Source organism: Scyliorhinus canicula, chromosome 23, assembly GCF_902713615.1.
Source record: "Scyliorhinus canicula chromosome 23, sScyCan1.1, whole genome shotgun sequence".
Lineage (NCBI taxonomy): Eukaryota > Metazoa > Chordata > Chondrichthyes > Carcharhiniformes > Scyliorhinidae > Scyliorhinus > Scyliorhinus canicula.
In genome coordinates this window covers 27,309,171-27,321,996 of record NC_052168.1, presented here as the reverse complement: position 1 = coordinate 27,321,996, position 12,826 = coordinate 27,309,171, and the positions used below count along the sequence as shown (strand labels likewise).

The 12,826-nt window shown below is 49.4% G+C and overlaps 1 protein-coding gene across 1 annotated transcript in view; it reads right to left on the bottom strand.

Annotated features, from left to right (window-relative positions):
- Positions 1 to 9,971, bottom strand: part of fam234b (family with sequence similarity 234 member B) — a 101,561-nt gene extending 91,590 nt beyond the window's left edge. Inside the window, exons 1-2 of the mRNA XM_038783983.1 lie at positions 9,894 to 9,971; positions 494 to 904 (exon numbers count right to left, since the gene is read on the bottom strand). Coding sequence (XP_038639911.1) covers positions 494 to 904; positions 9,894 to 9,930 — 448 coding nt within the window. The 5' untranslated portion in view covers positions 9,931 to 9,971. The remainder of the gene's footprint in view (positions 1 to 493; positions 905 to 9,893) is intronic.
- Between the last annotated feature and the right edge of the window lie 2,855 nt (positions 9,972 to 12,826).

Sequence of the window (12,826 nt, the reverse complement as noted above, 5' to 3'; positions counted from 1 at the left end):
GTGGTCTGACCTCAGACAATGAAGATTTGCAAAGGTGATGAAGAGCAGGGTGGCACGGCGGCGCAGTGGTTAGCACTGCTGCCTCACGGCGGCGAGGACCCAGGTTCGATCCCGGCCCCGGGTCCCTGTCCGTGTGGAGTTTGCACATTCTCCACGTGTCTGTGTGGGTCTCACCCCCACAACCCAAAGATGTGCAGGGTAGGTGGATTGTTCATGCTACATCGCCCCTTCATTGGGGAAAAAAAAATTGGGTACTCTAAATTTAAATAAATGTTGCTGAAGAGCAGCTGGAGATGTTCAGCTTTCTTTGTGCGTGGGCCTGCCCGATCTCCACTCAGCACCTCCCAAATATGGCAGGGCAAAGGTCAGCAGTTCACCCTGGGCAGGATTATCAGCAATGCACTGGGACAGCGAGGTGTCGTTCTCCCCCCATCCCACTCTAATAAACAAAATACGGCCACCATCGCATTTCCGTGCTCCCAGCACCGCTCACCAGCGGTTTGGCCCAGGCTTCGGTTCCATGAGGTCATCAGCGGCTGGCTCCCTGGGCACTGGGTGAAGAAAGCACAGATAAGGACGAGGACCATGGAGAAAGCAAGGCTGAGGAGGAAGGCAGCTGTCCGCATGCAAGGGACGAGAGACCTTCTGGTTTTCATGGTGCACTCATCCGACACCTCGGTTGCTCGGACCTCTGTGGAGCTGGTTTCATCCAGCCGCCGTTGCTTCACCTTCAGAGCGCGCATTTCGACTGCGGCGTCCACGTCTCCGTCAAACGTGGCCTCAATGCTAGCCTCGGTCTGGAGATTTCCATTCTTATGGTAGCGGAGATTGCCATCGTCCTCGCTATCATCACTGTCAGCCTGCCGGAGTGGGTCATACTCTCCCAGATCGTGAATCTTTTTCCCTGGAAAATGAAGATTGCAGAAAATAATGCTCACCAACACTCTGCTCACCTGTAAAAACTTTACAATTTTAACAATTTAAATAAATGATTTGGATGAAGGGACTGAAGATATTTTTGTTAAATTTGCTGACGACACAAAGATAGGTAGGAAAGTAAATTGTGAAGAGGACGTAAGGAAGAATCATCGATAATAATAATCTTTATTATTGTCACAAGTAGGCTTACATTAACACAGCAATGACCATAAAACCATATGACATTAGCAGAATTAGGCCACTCGGTCCATCGAATCTGCTCCGCCATTCAATCATGACAGATATTTTTCTCATCTCCATTCTCCTGCCTTCTCTCCATAACCCCGGAACCCCTTATTGATCAAGAACCTCGATTTGGACTCCACAGCCTTCTGCAGCAAAGAATTCCACAGATTCACCACCCTCTGGCTGAAGAAACTCCTCCTCATCTCAGTTTTAAAGGATCATCCCTTTAGTCTGAGATGGTGTCCTCTGCTTCTAGTTTTTCCTACAAGTGGAAACATCTTCTCCACATCCACGCTATCCAGGCCTCGCAGTATCCTATAAGTTTCTCTAAGATCCCCCCCCCATCCTTCAAACTCCAACAAGTACAGACCCAGAGTCCTCAATTGTTCCTCATACGATAAGCTCTTCATTCCAGGGATCATTCTTGTGAACCTCCTCTGGACCACTTCCAAGGCCAACACAGGGTCCAGAGGAGGTTCACAAGAATGATCCCTGGAGTGTGGAGTTTGCACGTTCTCCCCGTGTCTGCGTGGGTTTCGCCCCCACAACCCAAAAATGTGCAGAGTAGGTAGATTGGCCACGCTAAATTGCCCCTTAATTGGAAAAAATAATTGGGTAATCTAAATTTTAAAAAAAAGAAGAATGATCCCTGGAATTAAGTTACTGTGAAAATCCCCTAGTCGCTACACTCTGACGTCTGTTCCGGTACATTGAGGGAGAATTCAGAACATCGAATTCACCCAACAAGCACGTCTTTCGGGACTTGTGGGAGGAAACCGGAGCACCCGGAGGAAAGCCACGCAGACACGGGGAGAACGTGCAGACTCCACACAGACAGTGACCCAAGCTGGAATTGAACCTGGGACCCTGGCTAGGTTAAGTGAGTGGGAAAAAATCTGGCGAATAGAGTATGATGTGGGAAAATGTGAAATTTTCCCTTTTGGCTGGAAGAAATTTTAAGAAGCTTATTATCGAAATGATGAGAGGTTGCAGAGCTCGGAGGTGTAGAAGGATCTGGGTGTCCTCGTGCATGATCCCTGCTCCTGCTCCTACCTTATTAGAACACGATTTTTGATTATTTCGTGCATGAATCACAAAAGGCTAGTAAACATGTACAGCCATTTATTTGGAAAGCTAATGGAATGCTATCGTTAATTGTGATGGGAATTGATTACTAAAGTAAGGAAGTTATGCTTCAGTTGCACAGGACATTGGTGAGGCTACTTCAGGATAATTGTGCACAGTATTGGTTCCCTTATTTAAGAAAAGATGTAAATGCATTGAAAGAAGTTCAGGGAGAGTTTACCAGACCAATACCAGGTTGGGCTGGTTGCTTTATGAGGGAAGGTTGGAGAGGTTAGACTTGCTGCAAATGGAGTTTAGAAGAGCAAGAGCTGACTTAATGGAAAATGAAGGGTGTTGACAGGATGGGTGTGGAGAGGATATTTTCTCTTGTCCGAGAATCGGGGTCACTGTTTAAAAATAAGGGGTTGCCAGGGCAGCACGATGGCCAAGTGGTTAGCACAACCGCCTCACGGCGCTGAGGTCCCAGGTTCGATCCCGGCTCTGGGTCACTGTCTGTGTGGAGTTTGCACATTCTCCCTGTGTTTGCGTGGGTTTCACCCCCACAACCCAAAAATGTGCAGGGTAGGTGGATTGGCCATGCTAAATTGCCCCTTAATTGGAAAAAATAATTGGGTACTCTAAATTTATAAAAAAAAATAAGGGGTTGCCCACTTAAGAGGGGGAAAAGACAGTGGAAGCAGAACCGCTGAATAATTTTAAGGCTGAGTTAGTTAGATTCTTGATTAACAAGGGGGTGAAAGGTTATCGGGATGGGCGGGAATGTGGGGTTGAGGTTACAATCAGATCAGCCATGGTGTTATTGAAGGCAGAGCAGTCCCAAGGGGCCGAATGGCTTACTCCTGCTCCTACCTTATTAGAACACGATTTTTGATTATTTCAGTCCCCCCCCCCCCCCCCTCCCCTCATTCCTAGCTGACAAGTTAGAACATGTGACTTTCTCCTAGGGATCTTCCAAAGTCCACTGCATGCAATTGGAGAACTCTTGTGGTGCAACGGGTCAATGCAGAAAGAGGCAATTCAGCCCCTCGAGTCTGCTCGGCCCTTTTAAACCTGGTTAGTCCCATTCCCCAACTCTTTACTCACACCGTTGGAGCTTTCTCTCTTCCGAGTACTTATCTTCTTCCCTTTTGAATGGTACGGTAATCCCAAGAGTTGTCACAGAGGTCTTCAGCACAGAAGACACCCTTCGGCCTTCGCATCTGCACTAGTCAAAAACACCCACCATAGTATTCTAATCACATCTCACAGCACTTGGCCCAAATGCCTTGGCATCACAAATGCACATCTAAATACTTCATAAATGTTATGAGGGGCTTTACCACAACCACCCTTTTCGGCAGCAAGTTACAGACTCCCACCACCCTCTGGGTGAAAAGATTTTTCCTCACATCCCCTCTAAACCTCCTGCCCCTTACCTTAAATCTCTGTCCAGTCATTGATCCCTCCACCCAGGGGAAAAGTTTCTGCCTGTCCACTCTTATCTGTGCCCTTCAGAATCTTATCCATCTCAATCATGTCCCACCTCAGTCTCCTCTACTCCAAGGAAACAATCCCAGTCTATCCAATCTCTCTTCATAGCTAAAACTCTCCAGCCCAGGCAACATCCTGGTAAATCTCCTCTGCACCCTCTCTAGTGCTATCACATCCCTCCTATAATGTGGATTCCAGAACTGCACACAATACTCTAGCTGTGGCCTAACCAACGCTTTATAGAGTTCCAGCATAACCTCCCTGCTCTTAAACTCTGTGCCTCGGCTAATAAAGGCAAGTATACCATCTGCCTTCTTAACCACTGTTTCCACCTGCTCTGCTACCTTAAGGGACTGGTGTACATGCACAGCAAGATCCCCCTGATCCTCGGTGCTTATCAGGGTCATGCGTTTATCATGTATTCCCTTGTTTGTCCGGCCCATGTGCATTACCTCATATTTATCCAGATTGAATTCCATTTGCCACTGATCAGCCCATCTGACCAGCCCGTCTATATCCTCCTGTAATCTGAGGCTATCCTCCTATTTACCACCCAACCAATTTTCATATCATCCACGAACTTACTGATCAATCCTCCAACATTAATATCTAAATAATTTCTATAAACTACAAACAGCAAGGGCCCCAACACTGATCCGTGCAGGACCCCACTGGACACAGGTTTCCAGTTAGAAAAACGCCCCTCGGCCATCACTCTCTGCTTCCTCCCACTCAGCCAATTCTAGATCCAATTTGCCAAATTTCTTGGATCCCATGGACTCTTAACCTTTACTATCAGTCTCCCATGTGGCACCTTATTGAAAGCTTTGCTGAATTCCAAGTGGACTATGTCAAATGCATCTCCCTCATCTACACACCTGGTCACCTCTTTGAAAAAGAATGCAAATGGTATGTTGGCCTTCATAGCGAGAGGATTTGAGAATAAGAACACAGATGTTTTACTGCAATTGTATAGGGCAGGGATTTTCAAACTCAGGGTCATGAGTGGGTCGCGGGCATGTTTCGGGAGGGTCGCAGCGTTCCCTCTCACCGGACGAACGCCCAACAGCCGCGACCGGCTTTTAGAAATGCCGACCACGGTGGACATTGGAGCTTGCCTGCCATCCCACGCATGCGTGCTGGATCGTGCAGGACGTAGGCCCGGAGCCCAGCGGGGTGGACCGCCTCCTCCTGACATTAGCGCACTGTCCAGGGCCAGTTTTTCAGCAGACGATGGAAACCTCCCACCGGAGCAGCGGCAGCAGAGAGCAGGTCACGTGCCCTGCATGCTGATGTCATGTGTTTTGGGCACGAGAGAGATTTGTCCATCTTGCAGCTGCCAGCAGTGCAGGTGAGCTCCAATTAAGGGGCAATTTAGCCTGGCCAATCCACCTACTCTGCACATCTTTGGGTTGTGGTGGTGGGACCCATGCAGACATGGGGAGAATGTGCAAACTCCACGCGGACAGTGACCCAGGGCAGGAATCGAATTCAGGTCTCTGGTGCTGTGAAGCAACAGTGCTAACCAATGTGCTATCGTGTCACCCATGGCATTCATGGCCCACATGGGGCACTCTCTTCTCCTTTGCACTCATTCATTGGCCCACTTTGAAACTTTTCACTCCCTCGCATTCAGTTACTCATCCACTAGGGGCACATTTTTCTCACTCACACTCATTCACTGGCCCATTTGGGGAGCTCTGTTCTCGCTCACACCTATTCATTGGCCCATTTGGGGAGCTCTGTTCTCACACACCTATTCATTGGCCCATTTGGGGAGCTCTGTTCTCACTCACACCTATTCATTGGCCCATTTGGGGAGCTCTGTTCTCGCTCACACCTATTCATTGGCCCACTAGGGGAGCTCTCTCCCTCGCACCTATTCATTTTCCCACTAGGGGAGCTCTCTCCCTCGCACCGATTCATTGGCCCACTAGGGGAGCTCTCTCCCTCGCACCGATTCATTGGCCCACTAGGGGAGCTCTCTCCCTCGCACCTATTCATTGGCCCACTAGGGGAGCTCTCTCCCTCACTCCTATTCATTGGCCCACTAGGGGAGCTCTCTCCCTCGCACCTATTCATTGGCCCACTAGGGGAGCTCTCTCCCTCACTCCTATTCATTGGCCCCACTAGGGGAGCTCTCTCCCTCGCACCTATTCATTGGCCCACTAGGGGAGCTCTCTCCCTCACTCCTATTCATTGGCCCACTAGGGGAGCTCTCTACCTCGCACGGATTCATTGGCCCACTAGGGGAGCTCTCTCCCTCACTCCTATTCATTGGCCCACTAGGGGAGCTCTCTCCCTCGCACGGATTCATTGGCCCACTAGGGGAGCTCTCTCCCTCGCACCTATTCATTGGCCCACTAGGGGAGCTCTCTCCCTCACTCCTATTCATTGGCCCCACTAGGGGAGCTCTCTCCCTCGCACCTATTCATTGGCCCACTAGGGGAGCTCTCTCCCTCACTCCTATTCATTGGCCCCACTAGGGGAGCTCTCTCCCTCACTCCTATTCATTGGCCCACTAGGGGAGCTCTCTCCCTCACTCCTATTCATTGGCCCACTAGGGGAGCTCTCTCCCTCACTCCTATTCATTGGCCCACTAGGGGAGCTCTCTCCCTCACTCCTATTCATTGGCCCCACTAGGGGAGCTCTCTCCCTCGCACCTATTCATTGGCCCACTAGGGGAGCTCTCTCCCTCACTCCTATTCATTGGCCCACTAGGGGAGCTCTCTCCCTCGCACTTATTCATTGGCCCACTAGGGGAGCTCTCTCCCTCACACCTATTCATTGGCCCACTAGGGGAGCTCTCTCCCTTGCACCTATTCATTGGCCCCACTAGGGGAGCTCTCTCCCTCACACCTATTCATTGGCCCACTAGGGGAGCTCTCTCCTTCACACCTAGTCATTTTCCCACTAGGGGAGCACTCTTCTCTCTCGCACTGATTAATTGGCCCACTAGGGGAGCTCTCTTCTCACTCACACTCATTTACTTGCCCACGAGGGGAGCTCTCTTCTCACTCGCACTCATTTACTTGCCCACTAGGGGAGCTCTCTTCTCCCTCGCACTAATTCATTGGCCCACTGGGGGAGCTCTCTTCTCCCTCGCACTCATTTACTTGCCCACTAGGGGAGCACTCTTCTCCCTCGCACTAATTCATTGGCCCACTGGGGGAGCTCTCTTCTCCCTCACACTCATTCATTGGCTAACTAGGGGAGCTCCCTTCACCCTTGTGCTCATTCATTGGCACACAAAGATTTCTTCTCACGCACACATATTTACTGCCCACGAGAGATGCTCTCTTCTCCTTCGCACCTATTCATTGGCTCAGTCGGGGTGCTGACTTCTCCTTCGTACTTTTTCACTGGCCCACTAGGGGAGCTCTCTTCTCCCTCACAATTTGCTCACTGGGGGCCTCTCTTCACCCTCGGAACTATTGGCTCACGAGGAAAACTCTCTTCCTCCTTACATTCACTGTTTGGGTGACAGGAAGCCCCTATTCTAAATGACTTATTTCTGATTCTGGCTTTTTGATGAGACATGCAGATTTTACTGAGCTGATCAGATGTTTACCAAATATCTCCAGCGTCACACTGGAGTACCTAAATTGTAATTAACCATTCCCCTGGGGTACTAAGGCCATGTATAGGAATTCCACAGATAATCCTACGGAACTAACATAAGGCAATACAAACCAAGAATTAAAACTGGCTGAGACATGACTTATTCAACTACCAAATATCCAGAATTAGTCATATCTGTGTCCAGAATTAGCAATATTTGGTTCCAGAATTAGCAATATATGGGTCCAGAATTAGCAATATTTGGGTCCAGAATTAGCAATATTTGGGTCCAGAATTAGCAATATTTGGGTCCCGAATTAGCAATATTTGGGTCCAGAATTAGCAATATATGGGTCCAGAATTAGCAATATTTGGGTCCAGAATTAGCAATATTTGGGTCCAGAATTAGCAATATTTGGGGTGTTGGAAGATCCGGGGGCAAAGGGGAGGAGGGAGGCCGCAATTCTGGCCTTCTCCTCCCTGGTGGCCCGGAGATGGATCTTGCTGAGATGGAGGGACTCGGAGCCCCCGGAATCAGGAGCGTGGGTCAGCGATATGGTTTCTCAGTCTGGAGAAAATCAAGTTTGTTTTAAGAGGATCAATAGAGATGCGCCCGGAGTTGGCAGCCGGTCATCGATTTCTTTAACAAAAACTGAACGTCAGCAGTAAGGGGGGGGGGGGGGGGGGAAGGGAAAGGAGGGGGGGGGAATAGGAAGCACGGTAATGTTAAATAAGGACAGGGAATTTAGTATACGGGTAATTGAGGTTAGGGCGGGAGAAGTGGGAAACGTAGTTTATTGTGTGTTGTTATTTTAGGGGGCATTTTGTGTATCGACCCGCGCGGTTGTTTTAGCAATGTCAATACGTTAAATCGTGAAACTGGCAAATGCTTCAATAAAATATTTTTAAAAACTAACAAGTAGTAGTTAAGCCTGATATCTAGGTTTCCTTTGGGGAAAATGAAAATGAAAATCGCTTATTGTCACGAGTAGGCTTCAATGAAGTTACTGTGAAAAGCCCCTAGTCGCCACATTCCGGCGCCTGTCTGGGGAGGCTGGTACGGGAATCGAACCGTGCTGCTGGCCTGCTTGGTCTGCTTTAAAAGCCAGCGATTTAGCTGAGTGAGCTAAACCAGCCCCGGGGGGCCAGGGGGCCAATCTTGGAAACCTTAAAGACTGATTTTGGCAGCACGGTGATACAGTGGTTAGCACCTCTGGCCACAGCGCCAGGGACCCGAGATTGATTCTGGTATTGGTGACTGTTGAGTTTGCTCATTCTCCCGGTGCCTACATGGGTTCCCGGCCAGAGTCCAAAGATTTGCAGGTTTGGTGGGGTTGCAGGGGAGTGGGCCTCGGTGGGGTTCTCTTTCGGAGTGTCAGTGCAGGCTCAATAGGCCAAATAGCCTCTTTCTGCATTGTAGATATTCTACCGATTCTCAATAATAATAATCTTTATTTGTGTCACAAGTAAGCTTATATTAACATTGCAATGACGTTTCTGCGAAAACCCCCCAGTGGCCACACTGTGACTCCTGTTCCGGTACACCGAGGCAAAATTCAGAATGTCTAATTCACCCAATAAGCACTTCTTTCAGGATTGTGGGAGGAAACCAGAGCACCCGGAGGAAACCCACGCAGACAAGGGGAGAACGAGCAGACTCCGCACAAACAGTGAGCCAAGCTGGGAATCAAACCCAGGTCCCTAGTGCTGTGAAACGACAGTGCTAACCACTGTGCGACTGTGCCATCCTTTCTGACAGCAGAGTGCTGCCTCAAATATCCAGACTTGCCCAATAAAGGTATCAGGTTCCAATATTAGCAAATACTAACCCCCCAATTCAAAGATGACCTTGTGGCCCCTCTGCATTACAACACAATATTCCCAGGCTTCGGATTCTTGCGCCCGTCTAGAACGAGTTTGCAAATTATTTCCCATCTGCCCACCATTACATATCGACTTTTGCATTGCATAAGTTCCCCTTATCAACAGCTCCATCAGAGGTCAGAAACATATTGACCATCAGTACCGGGGGGGGGGGGGGCCTTCAGCTGAGACCGGTGCGCCACTGATGGCTGGAGGATAACATTCACAGTGTGACAGGTTTACATAGCTTCGATTCTTAATGTGGAAATAACAGGAAATAAAAAATTAAACGCAGAAGATTGCGGATGCTGGAAATTTGAAATGAAAACAGAAAATGGTGGGTGGGGAAGGGAGCTCAGCAAGTCTGGCAGCACCCGAGGAGAGAGAAAAACAGAGTTGGCCTTTCGAGTCCATATGTTTCCCTGCAAGGCCATATGCTTTCTTCAGGGCTGCTTCTCCCTCTACCAGAGGCTGCCAGACCCACTGGAAATCTGAAATCAAACAGAAATGGTGATGGGGGAAATCCAGCCCATATGATTTATTCCAGGCTATTCTCCCCCCACAGAGGCTGCCAGACCTGCAGTGACCCCCCCTCAAGCCTTTTGTGTTTATTGAAAGGTGAAAATAAAGGCTGGTCAATGTGAGTGTGAACTTCAATCTGCATGGCGGTGGTGGTTGGGGGAATAAACATTCAGTAGAGCCGGTTATTGTTTGCCCGGTGGCAGCCGGCTGACTGGGGCCTCACTTACCGGGAAGCTTCAGCGCCCTGGACAGAGCCGCCGCCATCTTGCGCCTGCTCACCGCGCGTGCGCACTGCGCGCAAGGGCCGCCGGGAGTTGCAGGCCAGCTGGGTAGCACTCCCACCCGCACCACCACTGCGCGGGCGCCGCAAGGGCCGCCGGGAGTTGTAGGCCAGCTGGGAAACACTCCGACCGGCCCCCAGCCGCGCGTGCGCAAGGCCGAGTTCCCTCCGGACCTCTTTCCCGTTACGCCCCTTCGCCGGCCGGAGTGCCACAGGGGATTGGTGACGTGGGAAACCCGTCGAGGCGCTGAATGGGCTGCTTTGCTCTGGCTCCAGTGTTTTCATCACTCACCTGATGAAGGAGCTGTGCTCCAAAAGCTAGTGTTTCCAAACAAACCTGTTGGATTTTAACCTGGTGCTGGAAGGCTTCTTACTGCGTCTGCCTAAGTCCAATGCCGGCATTTCCACATTATGTCCACCCTTCCTGACTTTTCACACTTCCTCACAAGCCTCCCCCCCCCACCCCCTCTCCAATGTATCCCTTTAACTGGCATTCCTCCTCCCTGGAGCCATTCTCCTAAATCTTATGCTCACTCTTTCCTAAAGCCTTTATGGAATACTCCAGTCAAGCTTACTCTAATTTCCGTGTTTTTTCTACTCTTAAAGCCCCATTTTATAGAGCCCAAATCCCGGTTGAATCACTTTCTCAGCCTGCCCTTCTCTTCAATAATTTGTGGACATATAGCCCCCCATGCCCCGTCTCATCTTGCATCCCCCTTCAGAATGCATCGTTATTTTATGTTTCCGTTCCTATCAAAATGGACAGCACGGTAGCATAGTGGTTGGCACAGTTCCTTCACAGGTCCAGGGTCCCAGGTTTGAATCCCAGCTTGGGTTGCTCTTTGTGCGGAGTCTGCATGTTCTCCCCGTGTGTGCGTGGGTTTCCTCCGGGTGCTCCGGTTTCCTCCCACAGTCCAAAGATGTGCAGGTTAGGCGGATTGGCCATGATAAATTACCCTTAGTGTTCAAAAAGGGTAGGTGGGGTTACAGGGATAGGGTGGAGGCGTAAGCTTAAGTAGGGTACTCTTTCCAGACTTGATGGGCCGAATGGCCTCCTGCACTGTAAATTCTATGATTTCATAAAATGTATTGCTTCACAGTTCTCTGCATTAAATGTTTGCTACATGTTTGACTATCCAATCAGCCCGTCTCTGTCTTCTAAGTAAACTGGGGTCGGTTTAGCTCAGTAGCTCGTTCATGATGCAGAGCGAGGCGAACAGCACAGGTTTATTTCCTGTACCAGCTGAGGTTATTCTTCTCAACCATGCCCCGAGCCTGAGGTGTGGTGATCCTCAGGTTAAATCGCCACCAGTCAGCTCTCCCCCTCAAAGGGGAGGGCAGCCTATGGTCATCTGACACTATGGTGATTTTACCTTATTAATTGCTGCACTTTTTGAAATTTGGCATTCTTGCATCTGTCCGGATGTGTGAAAGACTGAAAGCTTCAAAAGCATATCTTTTTATCAGCAATGTGTTGATTATAGAAATTATGTATTATATATTTGTGGCAGTTGTGTTATTTTAATAACCCTAGTTTAAAATACATACATGATGTGGCGATGCTGGCGTTGGACTGGGGTGAGCACAGTAAGAAGTTTTACACCAGGTTAAAGTCCAATAGGTTTGTTTCAAATCACTAGCTGCCTATCTTTTACTGTCTAAAGATGTTCGATGGCCAGCACTTTCACATTTTTCTCACTTCCCCCAACCCTCTCCCATATCCTGATGCTTTTCATCCAGTCCTGGTGATGTATCAGTACCAGTGTCTCAACTACCTCCTTATTCACTATGGTTTCAGTAACATCTTGGGTCATCCTTGGTAAAGACAGATGCAAAGTACACATTTAATTCCTCAGCCATGTCTTCTGCCTCCCATTTTGGCCCCACCTTCCTCTAAGTGCTCTTCTGCTATTTATATGCCGATAGAACATTTGAATCCCCTTTTATGTTAGCTGCCAGGCTCTCTTTGCCTTTCATTTCTTTTGATCTTCACTTCCCGGCAGAGGTTTTTATATTCAGCCTGGTTGTCATTTGTTTTATTACCCTGATGTCTGTTGAGCCCACCCTTTTTCTTTTTGTAAATTTAGAGTACCCAATTCATTTTTTCCAATTAAGGGCAATTTAACATGGCCAATCTAACTACCTTTGGGTTGTGGGGGAGAAACCCATGCAAACACGGGGAGAATATGCAAACTCCACATGGACAGTGGCCCAGAGTCAGGATCGAGCCTGGGACCTCGGCGCCGCGAGACAGCAGTGAGCCCACCCTTTTTTGGCTTCATTGTACTTTCTCTCCTAATAATAATAATCTTTATTGTCACAAGTAGGTTTAGATTAACACTGCAATGAAGGTACAGCAAAAAGCCCCTAGTTGCCACATTCCGGCACCTGTTCGAATACACAGAGAATTCAGAATGTCCAATTCACCTAACAAGCACGTCTTTCAGGACTGTGGGAGGAGAAACCGGAGCACCCGGAGGAAACCCTCGCAGGCACGGGGAGACCGTGCAGACTCCGCACAGACAGTGACCCAAGCCGGGAATCGAAGCTGGGACCCTGGCGCTGTGAAGCAACAGTGATAACCACTGCATTACCGGGCTGACCCTACAGTGGTTAGCACTGCTGCCTCGCGGCGCTGAGGACCCGGGTTCGATCCCGGCTCTGGGTCACTGTCAGTGTGGAGTTTGCACATTCTCCCCGTGTCTGTGTGGGTTTCACCCCCACAGCCCAAAGATGTGCAGGGTAGGCGGATTGGCTAAATTGCCCCTTAATTGGAAAAAGAGGAATTGGGAACAGATGTGACTGTGCTGCCTGCCCAGGGTGAGGACTGTTAACAAAGTAGCAGCAGGAGATGGGCAGAGGAGATTGGGAGGCGGATTG